Source organism: Pseudopodoces humilis, chromosome 5, assembly GCF_049639895.1.
Source record: "Pseudopodoces humilis isolate 2021_Gansu_Grassland_sample_001 chromosome 5, ASM4963989v1, whole genome shotgun sequence".
Taxonomy (NCBI): Eukaryota; Metazoa; Chordata; class Aves; order Passeriformes; family Paridae; genus Pseudopodoces; species Pseudopodoces humilis.
The window spans coordinates 13,681,613-13,700,228 of NC_142204.1; the positions used below are offsets into that span (position 1 = coordinate 13,681,613).

An 18,616-nucleotide genomic window follows, 5' to 3' on the forward strand; every position below is an offset into this window, starting at 1 on the left:
TATCAGCCATCTCCAGCAGTTTCTTTGCCTGTGACATGGTAACAATATGCATTTCTTCTGTATTTTTTATGCAAAAACAAGTTTCACTGGTAAAATAATTAATCTACTGCTAACTTTTCCTTTTTTGGGTTGACAAAATAGAAATGGTGGGTGATGGTTCTGCTTTTTTAATGAACTTTGTTTGTGGTTGCCTACGGATTAGTTAAAATCCAATCTCCTAAACACATTTCATATTTCTAACTTCCACTGCTGCAGAGATGCAAAACATCAAATAGGAGGTTACTTCACCGATTTAGGTGAAATCCACTGAAACAGGGATTTATTTCATCAAGTATCCACATCATGGATCTATTTAAATCTTATGATGCCAGAGGATATGAAATTGCATGTCTCAGCTTTTCAGAATTCAGCTGTTCTGCTAACTTTTGTTGTGGCTAAGGAAGACACCCAAACGAGGAACATATTTAAAAACTACTCACAAAATAAATGCAAACAAAACCCTGCCAGTTCTCAGGGACAAGGCATGAACATGAAGCAGTCTTTCTCTGACTCATGTCTTACACCTTTAATACAATGTTAAATACTGGTAGGAGACAGAGGAAAATACACAAGACATTCCTAAATGAAAAAGCAAATCAGGTATTTTCATGTAATTAGTATGTTGGGGTCTTTTTTGTTTGTTTTGATTTTTTTTTAAATTCCAGATAAATTTAGCAGTTCAGCATTCAACATACTTTTAGATAAGATTTTTGTTTCAGCCCACTGCATTCTGGACTGGTAGGAAGAGAGAGACTCCATTATGGGGAATCCAAATGTGCTGTAATGTTTTGATGATGTCCATAATTCCATATTAATTTATAAAAAAGCCAACAAAATTGTTTCTCCTTTCTTATTCTTAGTCAGGCTCTCATTTCCTGGGCACAGATGGGCTGAGATGACAGAAATCCTTTGAGAACATCTCCCATATAGGGTACTTCCTTCATCTCAGCATAAAATCAGTTTGAAATAATGGTGGTGTGAACCTCAAATCTTGGTCCATATTTGCCATCAAATATATTTTCTGTCTACTTGGAATCACAGCCCAGTCATTTGGCTGTGCTAATTAAATAATTCCATAGTGTCCTGGAAAGTAATCTGCATTTGGGAGAGGTAAAAGTAGAAATGACCTTGGAAAGAGCCAACACTGATCAGAGGTGAGGGCATGGGAGGCTTGAGACTGTCAGAGAGGATTTCTTAGACCTCCCCATCCAAAAAACATCTCAAGACACAGTGACCAATAGAATTCCTGATCTCTAATTTTCCCTTCCCAACACATTTCTGAGAAACACCAATTCTTGGGGAGAGGAGCAATGGCTTTAAATGGGTTTTAATGACTCCACAACTCCCTAAACAACTTCTCTGGAAATGCCTGTTGACTTGTGTTTGCCTCCCTAAAATGGTGTTTATTTTACCCATCTGAAAGCTAAAATGGGCTTAAGGTGAAGATCTGTGGCCCCTGCTCTCATGAGGGAAGACTGGCTCTCCTAAAAAAAAAAGCTGTTTTTCCTGATGTTTCCTTGCCTGAACCTGGACCAGAAAGTAGAAATGCCAGTGTGGCCCATGAAGGATGGGCCTGGTGGCAGCTGCTTGACCAAAACTGATCACAATTTCCCCCCCAGTAATTTTTAATATGCCCCAAAAAAGAAAAAAGCTGTCCACAGCCCTCTTTATTCACCCCAAACATGGCCAGCATGCTGGTGAAAGGAGACAATTCTGGCAAAAAAATAGAGCTCTGTTTATTTTGCAAAAGTTTTTCAGAAAGGAAATAAAAAATTGCTGATCAGAAAAAACATCAAAAGCACAAGGCTTTTTAAGCAGCCCTGAAGTATAAAGCTTCCACAGGTTTGAAGCATCTTTCCTGTGGCTCTGCATGATAAAATTTGGAAAGGTAGGGCAGTTTTCCTCAGGTATGCTTTCCAAGCTCCATGACTGCAATTAAACTGCAATCATACAGCAATTACAGATATTTTTCACTTTTTTAGTTAGCTGCTAAACAGTTGCCACTTTATCCAGCTTGGAAATACAGCTGCATTTTTTTTAGACCTCTTACTAGAACTGTTGCTTTTCTTAGACTCTACTGTGGAAGTTTTTGAAAAATTTTCTCAGTTTTGTAGTTGAAGAAAAATGGCAACATTGACTTCACGTGGAATATTGCTTGCATGGTTTAAAATATATTTATTTTAAATAAGTGCTGTATATTGCTGATGCCGTATCCACACTGTAACTGCTGCCATTGGGTCAGCCAGTATTAACAACAGCACTCAAAACACAATTGCTTTTTACAGTCACTGTTCTCTATAGCAGGCTTTTTTCCCCCCTTTTCTGATGATTCACTTTTCCCCCTGCATTTTCAGGTTTCTGAAGTCTCAGGACAGCTGGCAAAAGAGAAAATTCAAACAAGGGATGTGCCCCTTCCTCTATTTGTAAGGGAAAGGCTTCATTTTGAAGCAGCCAAGCAGCACAGCAGCCCCAGGAGACAGTGGCTGATTAACAAGCCTGTGGGGGCTGGCAGTGAGGGCTGCAAGGTTGGAAGCAAACCCAGTGTAGCCGCTGGCACTTGCTCCCTGCAGGAATAGTGAGTTCATTTTCGTGTGCTTCCTGATGCTCTCTCTGCGGTCGGGAGCTGATAGAAGGCAACGCTTCAACTTCCTGAACCCTCTAAATAAAGCATCCTTTCTGCAGGGGTTGGTTTGGGTTGTTTTTTTTTTTTCTTTTTTCAGAGAAAGGCACATTGTGCTTTCTGCTTTGGTTGGATTTTTGTGTTTGGCTCTTTGAATGGACAGCTTTGGTGGTGGAACAGTTGGAAACTGATTTCAGAGAGGCTTGAATGTATGGCAAGGGGAAATATCTTCACTGGATTGGCTTGGAGCTGCTCTCAGGAGTTCATTTACATAGCTGCTGTGTTGTGCCACAACTACAAGGGTGGCCAAGCTTCCTCTTAAATCTATACTCTTTTACTTAAGGTATTAATTCACAAATAGCTTCAGTTTTCTTTATTTCTAGGTTTGTTTCTTTGGCAGTGATTATTTAAATACTTGAATTGACATGTACATTAGCTCTTGTAAATTCAGGTGTAGCAAAGAGCAAGTCAGACAGCTGTCCTGTCTGTTCATTCACACCAAGATGTGACCCACTGTGCCTGGGCAGTGAGGATACAAATCTCACACCCATTTCCTAGTGAAACCCCCAAGAGGTCGCCTGCAAGAGGTGTTCATTTTCTAACATTAAAAAAAAAAAGTGTTTCCCTCCAAGGGAAAATCCTTTACAAGACAAGGTGTTAGGAATTGAGCTGGAATTTCCTGTTCCTGCCTAAGCCAGGTTGAATGGAGTAGGTAAACCAGCACTGAAAGCTCCATATTCTAGTTTTCTCATTATTCTCAACCAAGTAATGACGTTTATTTTGCATGATTCCCTGCTTTATTATGTTACTAAATCACATTTATCTCCATCAGGCCTCTTTTTCCCCAGGGGTATTCTGTTGGTGTAATTTTTTTTTAACCAGATGTTTGGTATTTTGTATGGCTCCAATACCAACATATGGTTTGAAACAGCATCAGAAAGAGCTAAGTCTCACAAGGAGAAAAAGGGCAAAATGAGTCCCCACAGCTGGCTATCTCTCAAGAAATCAGCTCTTGCTCTGATGTCTGCTATAGGTAAAGTAAAGCAAAGCTCTACCAGCAGTAAATCAATTCCTGTGTGCGGGTACTGTCAAAATGAGCTGTTCTGGAGCTCTGTGATCCAACCTGTGGGCCAAGTCACGCTGATTTTATACATCCCAGAGTTTTCAAATGCCATTGTGCTCAGGGAAGAGCTTGGCTGGCTCAAATATGAACATCCACAAAGTACTGGGTGTCTTCAGCTGCTGTGGGAAACTTCATTGGATGCCTTGAATAAAAAAGGCCTTCCTCAAGTAAGCTGTTAATTGTGCATTGCTTGTGATAAGTTTATTAAAAATAATCCAGCTACAGATGTGCTTTAAAATCAGAGCTGGATTTTAAATATTGAAATGTAGGGAATTTATTTTTTTTTCTTTTTCTTTTTTCTTTTTTTTCTTTTTTTCTTTTTATTGTTATTTTTTTACTTGTGTATAAGAAAGATAAGAAACAAACCCAAAGCTTTGAGTCCAGACTTTCATATAGCTTCATGCTAAAGCTCTGAGGTGCCTGCCTGAATTTTGGCTTGCTCCCATCTCCATCTATTGTATTAAAACAGTTAGAGGCATTCTTCTCTTCCCCCTTTTCCCCTGCAGCTGGAAAGAACTATCCTCTGCTCTTGAGAAAACAAACATCAATGCTGCCTGTTGTTTAAGCCTCTGGTTGGTTCAGTTTGCTTCCCTGGAGTGGCCCATGTATCTGTAACTTCATCCAACAGGGAGGCTGTGTAGGTGTGAGATTAAAACCTCTCCAATCAGACAATTTTCAAATGCATAAAAAGCTCAGCTTCTGTCAGGAGCCTCCCCTGTTTAGGCAAGGTGAGCAGCAAATTCAGACATCTTCCTAAGATGTGAGGGGTGGAAAAAGAGCAGGAATAGGATGACATCGACCTATTTAACTCAGTGAGTTTTTGGAGTCTGAAGACCTTCTAATATTGTGTATTTTCACATTTAAGGTGGGTGCTCAGTGCTGGAATGGGGTTTTTGTGTTGACCTCTCTGTGGATAAGCTGCTTCTCCTCTGTGTCTCAGCACTGGAATGAACATCAAAATCTAGGACCTAGACATCAGGTAAAATTTCCCTGCATTAAAATACAGTCAAATGCTTCTATAAAGAGACTTAATGTCAAAGCACCACTGCAGAAATTGCTTGAATATTTTTTTCTCTGAAAATAAGTAATGTACTAGAAATGAGAGTTGAGAAAAGAAGACTTCCTCACTTTTATAATGTATAGAGGAATATGTGCACCGGGGCATCTGTCAGCTAGATGTCAACTAGCTGATGATGCCTGCATCTGGGTCCTGTTCCACAGCAAAACTTGCATTCCCAGCTTTGGAACAAAAGATTACCAGAGATAACTGATGGAAAATATATCCCAGTTAGTTATTGACTAAGCAGCCTCACCTTCACCCTGCAGGTAATTACAAGGTTAAAACTGTAGTAAAAATATCCATATTTATCCAAATAACCCATTTGGTGTATTTCTGCTCCAGATAAATGAAGCAGTGCTCCATTTTAATCTCTGACCCTGTTTTATCTTTTCCTATGTAGACTATGACAAAATCTCTTTCATTTTAATTAAGTTTTTCCAGATACCATCTTCATAAAACTAGCACTCAGAGAGGCATAATCATTATTTTTAATAGAAGAGAGTTAATGCTTGTGAAAAATGCCAGAGGATTGTCACTACTTATGTTTCCTGACTGCAAGAAAAGCTAGGGTTCCTCATGTCTGCTTTTCCAGGGTGATCGTTCTACCAGTTTAAGACCTGGTCTACAAAAGTGGGTATTTTGAGCATACAAATCACCTGGTAACTTCAATGAGATTATCAGAGTGTTTCAATGGCACATGTTTAAAATGAAGCTTAAATACTCGACTGCCTTCGGGATGTGACTTTTTCTGCAAAACTGCTGATTTCACAAGACTCATTTTTAGTTAACAGCTTTCTCTGCTTGGATTGAGATTTCCAGCTCATTCCATGTGTAGCACTGGAGTGGTGCGAGGTGGTAACCGCATTCAGCTGCTGGCACCATCCAGCCTGAGCCAAGATGAACAAGCCTAGAAGTGAAGGAGAGTGCAGCTTGTGCCTTGATTTCCTTGGGGGGAGGTGGCAGGGTTGGGGGAGGAGGGAAGAAGCAAGTGTAGGACTCCTATCAGTTTCCAGCTTTGCCACGGCAAGCATATGCCAAATATTTTCTAAAGTGACCTGAATTAACCTTCTTGTAATGGCAAAACCTGTGGGCCCCTTTCTCCCCATGCAGGCAGAGCTGTCAAGGACACAGCAGTCCTGCCTCACTGCTGGCAATGCACAGGCACGTCTCAGGTACCAAAGGGCATTTCAAACATAACCTGTAACCTGTGTTTAGGCAACAGAGCTGTCCCCTCCTGACAGAATGGTCCCAAGTGGGGCTTTGCTCAAGGCACACCAAGGATAGACAATCCTGCTGCTTGGCCAAGTTCTGAAGTTAATTCTCAGGAATACTCCCACTGATCTAAGGCATGCCAGGATTTCATTTACTGCTGGGAAATGTGAAACTGCCCTGGCTAAAGTATCTTAATTAGGCCATTAGAGCCTGGTATAAAATGGCTGAGATAAACAGGGTCAGGAGGGCAAAGGATATTGTCAATGCATTGTAAAGCCTTTGCTGCTCAGCTCAAGCTGTCCAGAACCACATTTCCATGAAATAAAACACCTGAGCCCTCTGTGCGGTGGCTCCTGGGGGCCCCTGGGTCAGTGCTTTTCACGTAGTCAGCACATGGGCAGGCAGCCAGAGCTTCTCTGACTTCTGGTGCCTTGTGCTGCTTGGACTTTCAGTTTCTAATTCTGGTGTGTTTTAAATTACCCAGCTTTGGGGTTTGCTGTGTGTGTTTGGGGCAGTTTGAAGGGCCTCATATTTTGTTTTCCTGTGCAAGGGCTGGTTCCTGAATGAGGGCTCTGGCACCTGTTGTCTTCATATGTCTTTTCCAAGAAGGATTTAACAACTGTGGTGACTCCAGGAGACTGAGCTGGAAGAATTTGGGGAAGTCAAATCAGAGTAGATCAGTGTCAGATCTAGGGCCTGTATATGTGTGTACACAGAGTCATAGGATGGATTGGGCTGGAAGGGATCTTAAAGATCACCCAGTTCCAACCCCCTGCCATGGGCAGGGACACCTGCTGCTATCCCAGCTTGCTCACAGCCCCATCCAGCCTGACCTGGGACACTGCCAGGGATGGGGCAGCCACAGCTTCTCTGGGCAACCTGTGCCAGGGCCTCACCACCCTCACAGGGAAGAATTTCTTCCTCATATCCAATCTAACCCCACCCTTTTTCAGTTTAAAGCCTTTCTCCCTTCTCCTTATAACTCCATGCCCTTGCAAAAAGTCACTCTCCAGCTTTCTTATAAGCCACCTTTTGGTACTGGGAGGTGCTGTAAGGTTTCTCCAGAGCCTTCACAGGCTCAACAAATCCCACTCTCTCAGCATGTCTCCATAGGAGAGGTCTTTGCTGGTGTCTTTGTATCCCAGCGGGTACAAAAGAAAGTGGCAAACCCAATATATTCACCATAAAAGAGCAAAAGAGGGACCTCTAGAATGGCATAACATACATCTAGATGGTAAGACCCTTTTTTTTAAAATTTGGAGACGCATCATTTCTGATCTCAACAATTTATGCTCAGAAGTGCAATAAAGTTGGAAGTTATAGATCTGAGAGATTAAATCTAAGTGTGAAACCCTCAGCTTGTTACTACCAGCTGTCTGCACACTCCTGCAACTAGATTAATATTCTTAAAATTTCAGAATTAGTACTTGATCAGGCACTTAGACCTGAGTTACTTTTTTTTTTTTTTCACTTTTTATCCCAAACAGTATTTTTTTTAAATACAGTGGTTAACAATACTGAGCTTGCTTATAATTAGGAGAGCTGTCTCAGTTAGGTAAATTACACCTGAAAAATCATAACAAATAGAAATAGCTTGATTCTTAGAACCGTTAGTGAAAATCACGCTTTTCTTTAAAGAATGCACAATATTTTTAAGAATAAGAGTTCACTTCCATGCAATACTGGAATGGTGGTTTGGTGGGCTTGGTTTTGGAGTGAACTGAAGCAGAGGGGGTTTGTGCAGCCCCTTTGGCCACCAAGGTGTGGGCTGCAGCCTCTCTGACAACTGTGCCCTCTTCCAGCTGGGTGTGCTGGGGAGCCCTGGCAGCCCCAATATGGTGAGTGTGGGGAGGCTGCAGTGGCCTGGGCAGAAAGGGCTTCCAGAGCGCTCTCTACATTGAGGGTGGGGTTATATATTGTTAAATTGCTGGTAATTTTCTTATGGGAATGTATGCTGTTGGGGTTGAGAGGAGCCCCAGCTGAGAGGGGCCCTCAGCCCTGGGTGTCCCTGTGAGCAGGGAGGGCTCAGAGCAGGGCCCAGGCTCTGCTCCGGGGGGCCCAGCAATGGCACCAGAGGAACGGGCAGGGACTGATCCCAGGAAGTTCCGCCTGGACATGAGGCAGAACTTCTGTGCTGGGCAGTGACTGAGCCCCGAACAGATTGTCCAGAGAGGGTGGAGAGTCTCCTCAGTGGGGATATTCCAGAATTGTCTGGACACAATCCTGTACCCTGCTGGAGCAGGAGATGGCACCAGCTGACCCACTGTGGCCCCTTCCAGCCTGACCCATTCTGTGACTCTGTGAACTCCTGCACAGCACGGCAGCATGGTCTGCTTCTCATTGAAAACATTAACTAAAGGAGTTGTGGTTCCCGAAGTTTGCAAGCCATGAAATAGAGGGTGACACTTTTGGCGACCATACCAAGCCCACTCTCTCAGCAGAGCGGGCGGCTGTGGGGAAGGGTCGCAATCCCCTCACGCCCCCGGTTTCGGCTCTGCGCCCCTCAGTCTCTGCTGAGAGGGTTCCAGCCGTGGGTTCCAGCCCGGGGAGCCGCCCGCGGGGAACCACTGACCGGGGATTTCGGCAGCCCTCCTCCCGGCCTGCCCGGGGCCCGGTTCCCGGCCCGGGGCGGGGCGGGGGCGGGCGGAGGCGCGGGGGGCGGGCGGGGGCCGGGCCGTGCCGAGCCGCGCTCCGCGCTCCTGTCAGCCCTCTCGGCACCTCAAGGGCCGCGCTCAGCCCCTCCACCCGCCCGCCCCAGCCCCCGGCCTTCCTACGGATCGCTGTCCTTTGCTTTGATTTAATTTCAATATTTAATTTTATTTTATTTTATTTTTTCACCTCGAAGGGGAGGAGCGCGGAACCCAGCTGGAAAATGAACCAGAATGTCTGAGAAAATGTCCAGCTTTCTATACATCGGGGACATCGTGTCCCTGTACGCGGAGGGCTCCGTCAATGGGTTCATCAGCACGCTGGGGTGAGTGGGGCCGGGCGGCGGAGCCGTGCGCGCTGCGCGGAGCCGGCCCGCGGGCAGCGCCGGCGGCAGCGGCACAGGAAGGGGCGGCAGCGCTGCTCTGCGGAGCGGGGAAAGTAGGAAGTGATGGGGAGCGGCAGGAGATGAGAGAAGTTCCCGAGCGGGGCCCGGGCGGCCGCGGTGCCGGCGGTGGTGCCGGGATTCCCGCTCGGCTCCTGCCGGGGCTGCGCCCCCGAGCGCAGCACCAGAGCCCGCTCTCTGCCCTGCCCAAAAGCCTTCCTGCGGTCTTTACGTATAGCCGACCTTTTAAGAAATTAATTAATTAAGTTTAATTGCCCGCCCGAGAATTTTTGACAAAGACATAAAAAGGCAAAACCTTTGCTTTCTTGCTCATCGTCGTTACCAGCTCGTTAAATGTGCATCCCTTAATTTCAGATTTGTGTCCAGCACAATCTGGTTGTCAGTGACGAGATATTTATAATCAGATGTTTAGCTTCATGGGGATGCTTTTCGCGTGAGCTCTTTCTCTTTGCGAGGTGAAAAGATGCATTTTAGCCGTGGCTACTTCACTGAACCGCTGCTTGTTTCAGGTTTTTATGAACCGCGACCGCTTAAAATGACCCCTTTGGAATTCGGGAGGGAAAGCCTCAGCGCAGAATGACGGAGATATATTGATACATTTCTTTACGTTGATACATTATTTAAAACCATCCTGTAGTTCGGTTGCAGTGACCTGTCCCGAGGGTGCATTTGTTCCCTCTGATGTTTGTAGGAGAGCTGCAGAAGCTTCACTGACTTTGTGGCATGTCCTGAAACCTTTGCCAGTGGAAACAGCTCCTGTGCTGCATGGTTGTAAGTGACGCGATTGGCAAGGCAGGTCAAACTCTAGTAAATATCTGCTTAAACATTAGTGGTACCCTCGGAGTAGCAGTGAAACTTGCTAAGGCAAGTTAATCACAGCCTGGGTATCGCTCCTGTGTTTGTGTTAGGCTCCCTGTGTTCTGAGATCCCTGCCATGGGAGGATTGTTGGTATGAAAATGCAAACAATGAATGTCTAGGTGAACTTGGTGTGCTGCTGTTGCTGGAAAAGAGCTGGTGTTCAAGGTCCTTTTATATTTTTTGAAATCTTATTATTGCATCCAATCCTTGCTGTTCACTCTTTTGATCTCTTGACAAGTGTTTCTCCATGGTGCGTTTCTCTATTTGTTAATTTGGCATCTCGTCTCTCTGTGAGTCCCCATGCTGTCTCACATCTTTTGTTTTGCTGACTCTTACAACTTTAAAGTCTATCTGAAAATTTTGCTTTCTGCAGCTGTTAATTGCTAGATATTGTTTCTTATTCTTGTTCTCCCCAGCACTTCCTTTTTTGCTAGCATGGTCTGTTGTTGGTTCGTGGTGTTGTTGTGTCTCATTGCTGGGCTCTGCTATCCAGAGGAAGTGGAGTGTGCCGTGCTTTTGCTTTTCATTGTGTTCCTCCTTTCTGAGAACACCTGCTCATGTCATGGATGTCCCGGCTGTGACTGGTGCTTGTACAAGTGTCACTTGAATACATGTTGGCTTTGCCCCATCACAGGATTCAGACTGCTGATCCTCCTCTGATCCCTCAGAGTTAAGGCAGGACATTTACTCCCAGTTTTATAGAGGAGAAGCCAAGATCCAGGCTTGCCTAGGGCGCATGGGAGCTCTTTACTAGAAGAAACAAATGAGCTCGTGCCAACATTTTCTATCCAGGCTCACTTTTAGCCAGAATACCCAGCTCAAGAAAACTATCTGGGATGAGACAGGAGTTCAAGAATGCTGATGTACCTCAGTCAGCTTTTCAGTACAGCTTTTTTGTACCCTGTTCCCTGGCACGGTAAAGGCAGGTGCAGAACCAGGAGGCTGGAGTGGAGGAGCTCTGGGAAGCTTGAAGTCTCCAGTGGAAAACTCCCATGGCTACTCAATGGGAATGCTGACCCCTTTGCTGGGGGTCTGAAATTTAGAAGGATGATACCAAGTGACAGTATCTGTGCCAGCCATTGCAATTTCTGCTTTTGGTCTGGTTGCAGCAACACAGGAGGCAGAAAACCCTCTTATGTTCAGGGAAAAAGCTTGGTCAGCTGCACTTTTGGTGTGCAACTATTGCTAAACACCTGCATCTCCTGCATACCTGCAGGTTCTCTGGAAATCTCTGGAAAGAGGAGGCCTCACCTTCCAAAGGTGCCTCTAGTTGGTAAGGATGAAGTGGGGTAGGATTGGGAATGATTACTTGCTTCATTTGACTGATATGAATCCTTGTTTGATTACTCTTGCTCAGACTGCTCAGGGTGCTGTTCTGAAAGCTTGCCCAGCACCTCTCTTAAACTACTGAGCCCACTGGGGAGTCTCATGCTGTTTCAAAAACTTGAAATCCAGCTCAGGGCTAGTGACTGTTCAGCAGAGAGAGAGTCCTGTTAATTTGAAGCTGTCAAAGCCTAATTTTTTCTTAAAGCATGAGCAAGGCCATTCTATAAAGAAGGTAAAAAAGGCACTTCTCCAAGCAGAACAAGTCCTTCATGTCAGCAGACATCATTCCTTGAAGGGTTGATCCAGCTCAACACATGAGTTTTGAGGGAGATATTGAAGCATAGGCTGTTTTTTGAATTTTGGAGTATTTTTCCCTCACTTGCCAACATTTTTACTTAGTTTTCCCAGGAAACTAAAAGCCAAGAGGAAGGTGTAGCTGAGCTGTCCAGATCATGTGTTGAACCAGGTTAATATATACTATAACCTGAGTGTGGAAATCTTGCTCTGGTGTAGTTTAGGAGGTATAAAACATCTGTTTTTAGGAAATTGAGATCTGTGGCCCTGTGTCCATGTGAGCATGCTGAGAGGTGCTAGGTGAGGGCAGGAGTGCCTTTCCACACCTGCCCCTACAAAAAGGGTTTGAGAATTGCTGGAACTACATTCTGTAAGTGGGTCCCAAAGGCTTGGAACACTTCTTGGAGGCAGAAGAAGTCTGTGTCCTTGCCCTCGCCCTCCTTGTGTCTGAATGGTTTCAGTGCTATAAACAGCTATTGGATGTGAGCATGAAGGCTCTGTTTTCAGCTTTGATCCCTCTTAATCAGAAGAGGAAACTGAACCTCTCTTCTGCATCTGGGCTTAGTGCCGTAGGGTGGAATGGGAGCAGGGAAGTTGGGCACTGTTGCTCCAAATTTTGCTCTTTGGTCTATACATTAAAAGAGAGCAGTTTTGCTCAGTTTTGGAAGAAGAGGTGTAACCATCTGTCTCCAGGAGGGTGTTCCAGGCTGTGGATCCTGCAAGGAGAGGAGCACCTCTGGATCATGGTAAAGGAGAGGGTTTCAGGCCTCAGCATTCCCTGTTGGCTACTGCAGACCTTTGGATTCTTGAGGTACTGAGAGCCCAAGAAATTTCCTGCTCTTTTTTTTCTGCTTGGCTTTGGGCTTTCTCTGGGTTTGGATGCTGCTTTGAGGTGCTGATGATGTGTAGTCTGCCTTTTCCAACCTCAAGGCACTCTGGGTTTCCTCACCTGCCCTCCTTCCTTTTAAAAAATGAAAATGCTTTTGGATGTATGAGCTGATAGTCGAGGCAATGTTTGGGAAAAGCAATTTACATCCATTGGTAGCATTCTGTCATTGCAAGATAGGTTTGATAGTGGATCATTAAGCTGTGCTTACTCTGTAGGGTTTTCCCTTATTTCTTTAGCTTTTAGTGTGTTTTGGCTTCTGGAGGCCTTATGTCCCACAGGAGATGTGTGGCAGGGCCAGGCAATGAGTCCAGTGATCTCACATTGTCCTGTTGAGACCACCTTTCCCAGTATTTTGGCTGTGAATGCTATCAATGATGCATGGAGGCAATTAAAACTGCATTAATCACCTATCAGTAAAATGAGGGGAAGAAAATATTCTTGCCTGGAGAGGTGGGAAAAAATAAGTAATGACAATGATGAGGATCAGTTTGACAATGGGCCTGTTAGTCACCATGGGGAGCTGCATTCCTGTCTCACCTTCATAAATGTGCAGTGAGAGATCTCCTGGAACATAATTAATGGAGCATGCAGCAGGACCCACCTGCTCCGTGATAGATGGCCCTGGATGACGAGGGGTGTTGAGACTTACTTCTAATTAGCAGCAAAAATTGTGCTGTAAAATATTTTGGACTCATTTCCTTACATGTAATGTTGGTTTTTCTTGAACAACTTATCTTAATTTGTAGAAGTGCTTGCTGGAACTTTCTTACTTTGAACATCCCGGATTTATTCAAGTTCCTTCACTGGGTTTTTGTGAATTAGTTGTTTTGTTGAACTTGGGCTTCACAGAGGGGTTGAGTCAATCATACTCTGTGAAGAGACAAGGTTAAGTAAAAACTGCTTTAGAAGCAGCATAAATGAAAATGTTGCAAGCGTAGCAAAGGCTAAAACATGTCATCTTGGTGGCTTCAGGAATGGTGCTAAGGGAAAAGATGTAGTGACTGATGATGCTTCTGAGACACCAATGCAGTGTTTTCATCAGTGCACTCATTCTTTCAACCTTTCTCTCCTGCTGTCTGTATGTGTAAGCTATGGTTAAGGAACAGAGTATCCGTCCTTTAATTAATAGCAAATTTTTCTTTCATGTGCCAGCTGGAAAAAGGTAATTAGTCGGGAAAGAATAAAAAGCCCAAAGAAAGTGAGAGTGGCATAACTAGAATTAATCATAATTTGATTCTGACACATAGAGAATCAAATAATACCCAAAAGAGAGATGGGAGTATGAATTTCAGTTTTCTGTGGGAAAAAGCACTTGCATGTTTTGTTTCCTAGGTACTTTATCCTCTAGACTGTTAGAACCATTGAAATTTGACAGTTTTGATTGTGTGATTCTGATTTTTTTCTTAAATACTCTGTGGGATTGGCATTTTCAGGAATATGTTCTCTTGGTTGTCTTTATAATGCAGCAGCCCTGGTCTGAATTCTGCAGCTGCTTTGAATATATGGTGATGTACCCTTTTCAGCTGCACAATGTATTTATTTTCTGTGATAACTAATAAGCTCTGTTATATGCATTATTAACTACTTTCATTGATCTTACAATAAATGCCACGTAAGTGGAGATGTAGGCATATAAATACACCTCTGTATCTTGCATACCTTGCTATTCAATCCATATATCAAAGCTCATATCCTCTGTAATTATCCACTCTCACCAGCAATTAGGCACTGCTCCAGCTTTTATAACAACCTTATTTTGATGCTTGTTTCAAATACTCTAACAGCAGTGCCATCTTTAAATAAACAATGAGACAAAGCTTTCCACAAAGCAGCCTCAGGGGAATGCAGCAGGGGAAGTTGATCCCCAGGGGAAGTAGGTTTGTTTCAGAAGTTTTACTTGTTCACCGAGCACAGCCTCGGTGAAAGGGAACATAACATTAGGCCTAATTACAGCAGTATGATTTATGAGGCTTAAATGTAATATCCTTGGTTCAAAGGGCTCATTCTCAGACAGAGCTGGAGAGAAAATGGGGGTTAGGGAAAGAACTGACTGATGTGGAACTGAGCTTACCTGTAAGCTGTGTGCTGGTAACTGGAAATAAGAGAGGACTTGGATTTTGGATTGAGACAGGTCATACAACTTCTGTAGTTCTCAGCTGGGCTGTGTGTGATGTGGGGAGTAATCAGGAAAGAGTGGGGAGATTGTTTGATCTGTGTGACCTGAAGTCTTATTTAGCTTGCTTTTACATAGTGAGGGGATTAAACTAGACCACCTTTGCGTGGTTCTTGGTGTCACTAGAACCCACAGTTACCCTGCATTTTAAAAATACTGCAGAGGAAGAAGTCAGTCTATCTTTGACTTGCCCAGCCTGGAAGATTGTTTCCCAAGGGGCACATGGACCTTGGCTCAGCCAGGTGTTTCACAGCATGGCAAGGTCTTTGGAACCCTCCACTGCCGGTGCTGCTCGGCTGGAGCCTGAACCTGTTTGTTAGGAAACAGCTCAAAGCCATGTCCTCTGCACTTGAAAGTCTGGTTTCTGCTTGCTTTGAAAGGTCTACTTCTTGTAGCAGAAAAGGAATGCAGGTGAAGCTCCATCACTTTGATACACTTGATATCAAAATGGAGAAAATAAAATCAACAGTAGTTGAAGGTTTGCTTTTCACCTTGTCTGTGCTGTGTTTTGTCACTTGACCAGAGATGCATATTTTAATTCCATTAAAGACATAATCCCCCTTATGACTGATTCCTTTAAGCCTTCATTTGTTATTTGTAAATCTGATTCCCTCTAATTACATGAACCAGTAATTCTACCACTATGTAGATGTGTAGGCACTTCCTGACACAGGTCCTGATTTCAGCTGTTTTATGGTGCTTGGTGTTTGGGACCCAGGGTAGATGCCTGGAGTTGAATGTTTTGCTATGGAAAGTTTCAAGTAAAATGGCCTTTCTGAGAACAGGATTAGCCAAAAAGCTCCAACCACCAAACCAAACAAAAAAAGCATGTTACCCCCATTTAAAAAAAACCCCCAAGAGTCTTGTAGATGTGTGTCAAGAGTCTTCCTGAGCTGCAGGGCTCTCTCCAGCATGGAGGGCTTGTGCTTCTCTGTCCCTGTTAAGTTTTGCCTGGGTTTAGTAGATATAAGTAGAGGAAGGATTTCACCCTAAGACTCTGTGGGCTGTCATGATACCTGCAGCAGTTTTACCTGGTTTCAGCTTCTGTCTACTGACAATGGGCACCAAGAGCCCTTGACTTGACCTTCACCTGCGTGGGAGGTGAATCCCAATTCCCAGGATTTCCAGATTCCTTTCCTGGGAGGCGGGGGGTCACAGGAGAGCATCAGTTGTCCAACTGCTTTGTGTTCCCTATCTCTGGAGAAGTAAAAATAATTTTTGGTTTTAGTGCCTCAGTTCACTTCAAATACGAAACAAACTGAGAAATTACATTCTTGCAAAGTAAGGCTTTGGAAACAGAGTTAAACAAAAAAAGCAAGGGGTTAAAACGTACTTGTTCATGTCTGCTGTTAAGTACTGCTTCAAGTTTTGAGGGACTGTTAGGACTAAAGCCAAAAGGTTGTGTCAGGAATGGTCTTGTTGCTCTTGTTGATGGTTTTGTGACTCTGTGTGCCTCAGTTTCTGTCTACCTCTTACCCTCATTTGTTTGCATGTTTTGATTGCTGTTGAGTAGAAACAAATTGTTGTCCAAAGCATGTGATCTAAAACCAGTTCTTAATCATTGCTTAGTAACAAAAGAAAGAGGACCCTGAAGAGTGGGCTATAGGCTGCAGAAAAGAATGTGAGGAAAGCGGCCTCCCCTGTCCTTCCAGTGCTCCCTTACTGGATGATGAAGAGAAGAAAGAGAGGTGTGTTGATGAATTTAGGATGAGAAATGAGCAGTGCAAGTGTTAGAAGGGAAGTGGGGCTGAAGAGGAGCAGGAGCTGCAGTTACCAAGAGATCTGCAGCCCCTGCTGAGAGAAAATAGCTCTGAAAGCTACTGACAAACTTCGTTCTTTTCAAAGGGAAGAAGTCAGCTTGCCATTGCCTCTGTTTACTTTGCTATTTCAAATGTTTGAGGCCTTTACTAAGGCTGGTGAGGTTTCAAATACCTGAATATTTGTTTGTTGTTCCAAAGGTTTTTGACTTCATCCAGGAAAATTAATTATATCATTTTCTCCAAGAGAATATCTGTGGTAAAATGCCAGTTCCTCAGAAAAAATTGCAGTTTTAAGATTGCCTGTGATACTTTTTGTAACAACAAAAGTTAGATATAACAAATTGTGGTACTTGGTAATCTTCTTATATAATAAAGTTTGGGCAATTAATTTGAAATGTCCCTTTAGGTCATTGTTACTGCATGACTGAAGGTACTGGGTTGAAATTTATATGAAAATATTTGGCAGGAGGCTGGAAGAGCATATCCAAATGTGGTGGTTATCACTGTGGGTCCCTTCCAACTCAGTTTGCGCTGTGATTCTGTGATTTGACACCAAGTTAAGCTTTCTCCAGCTCTTTTCTGCATGATATTGAAACAGTACTCAAGTTTTTGTTCTTTGACCTCTGACAGATAAAAATCAATGTCATTTAAAAGGAAAATCAACAAACAAACCCTGAAATTAGGCTCTTTATATGAAACTCAAAATACAGAAACTTCTTGTGATTCAATGCTTGGGCTTCTTATCTTGATTTTCTTAGAGGTTTGTTTGAATTTCAAACAGCTTTTTTATTCCCTGCACTTGCCACACACAAGTTAATCAGTGCTGCAGGGGCAGTTGAAAGCACAAAGAAATATGGAAACAACTGCTTAAACTCCTAGTAAGCCCCAGATTTCTTATACCTGCTTCTCACGGTTAAAAGAAAGTAATCCAGTTCTTAAGAGTAAATTTTGGGTAGTTGTGTCATGTTGAGCACTGTGATGTGGAAAATTTAACTTGGCAGCTTTAGAGGGCAGCAAAGTTGGATGTGAGCAGTATAGTTTCGTCCTGGATCTCGCAATACCTGACTTGATTTGTAAAATCTCAGCTCCTAAGCTCTCTTGCTTTTGGATATCCTCAGCTTCTCCCTCGTGTGCTTTGCTAAAATATTCTGGCTAATATTTTTTTACTGCTATTTATTGCAATATATAATATATATATATATATTTATAATATATATATTTATAATATAATATATATATTGAATATTGCTATTCAGTCTGGCTAATATTTTTTTACTGTTCAGAAACAATAAAAAAAGAGGAAGCAAAACCAGTGTCTTAGGAAAGACTGGACATCACTTTTGAAAACACTAAGAGCATATCTTTATTCAGTTGTGAATGCTGAAAAAAGTTCAAATGCATTACTAAGCAAGTTTCACTCCTCTGATCAAAGAATAAAAGTTTAAAGCCTTCCTAGAAAGTTGGGGTTTTAAAAAATCCTTTATTAAAAAACCAAAAAAACACCAAAAATAACAAACTGTGGAGTGAAAAAGATTAGCTGCCTGTTAGTGATGTTTTGGACAATTTTTTTAGGTTATCAGTTTTTGCTAAGGTGGTCTCAGTTTCAGCTGGATGCACTGTCCTTGCTTCGCTGTCGGGCACTGGTGAGGGTGCCAATCCCTAAGCTCCTGTTCCAAATCTGACAGGGCTCAGTGAGCTTGGCTTTTAGAGAGAGCAGAAAAGTCAGGGTGTAGTGGAGAGTTTTGTGGAGTTTCAGTGGAGTGAAGTGAGGTCTTCCATCAGGCTTGCCAATATAAAGATCAGGCAGGGCAACATCTATAATGCTTCCCAGGTTGAAGACAGAACTTAGCAAGTCAAACTTTACTGTCAAACAAGTTTCCTAAGTCCTGAACCAATGTATAAGTGTTTTAGATTTTAGTGTTGCTATGAGAACTGTAAAGCTGATCGCTTCACTAAATACAGGAGGTCCAAGTTTCAAATAAGATTTTCAGGTATCTCCATAGATATCGATATGTATTATTGTAGTATGTTATTTATAAAGAATAACCTTGCCTTTAAATCATAAAAGTACAAAATAGCATGGAGAAAAATTAATGATTTTTTAATTTTGGTGGTGAGGAGGTAACAATTTGTTTGTGTCAGGCTGGTCAAGCTGATTAAGGCAATGGAGCACCTCCCCTGTGAGGAAAGGCTGAGAGAACTAGGATTG

The 18,616-nt window shown here is 43.2% G+C and overlaps 1 protein-coding gene across 5 annotated transcripts in view; it reads left to right on the forward strand.

Annotated features, from left to right (window-relative positions):
• The first annotated feature begins 8,801 nt into the window (after positions 1-8,801).
• ITPR2 (inositol 1,4,5-trisphosphate receptor type 2) overlaps positions 8,802-18,616 on the forward strand; it is a 248,590-nt gene continuing 238,775 nt past the window's right edge. For all 5 annotated transcript variants that reach the window (XM_014260468.2, XM_014260471.2, XM_014260470.2 and 2 more), the window contains exon 1: positions 8,802-9,028. In XM_014260468.2, coding sequence (XP_014115943.2) covers positions 8,937-9,028 — 92 coding nt within the window. In that variant the 5' untranslated portion in view covers positions 8,802-8,936. The remainder of the gene's footprint in view (positions 9,029-18,616) is intronic.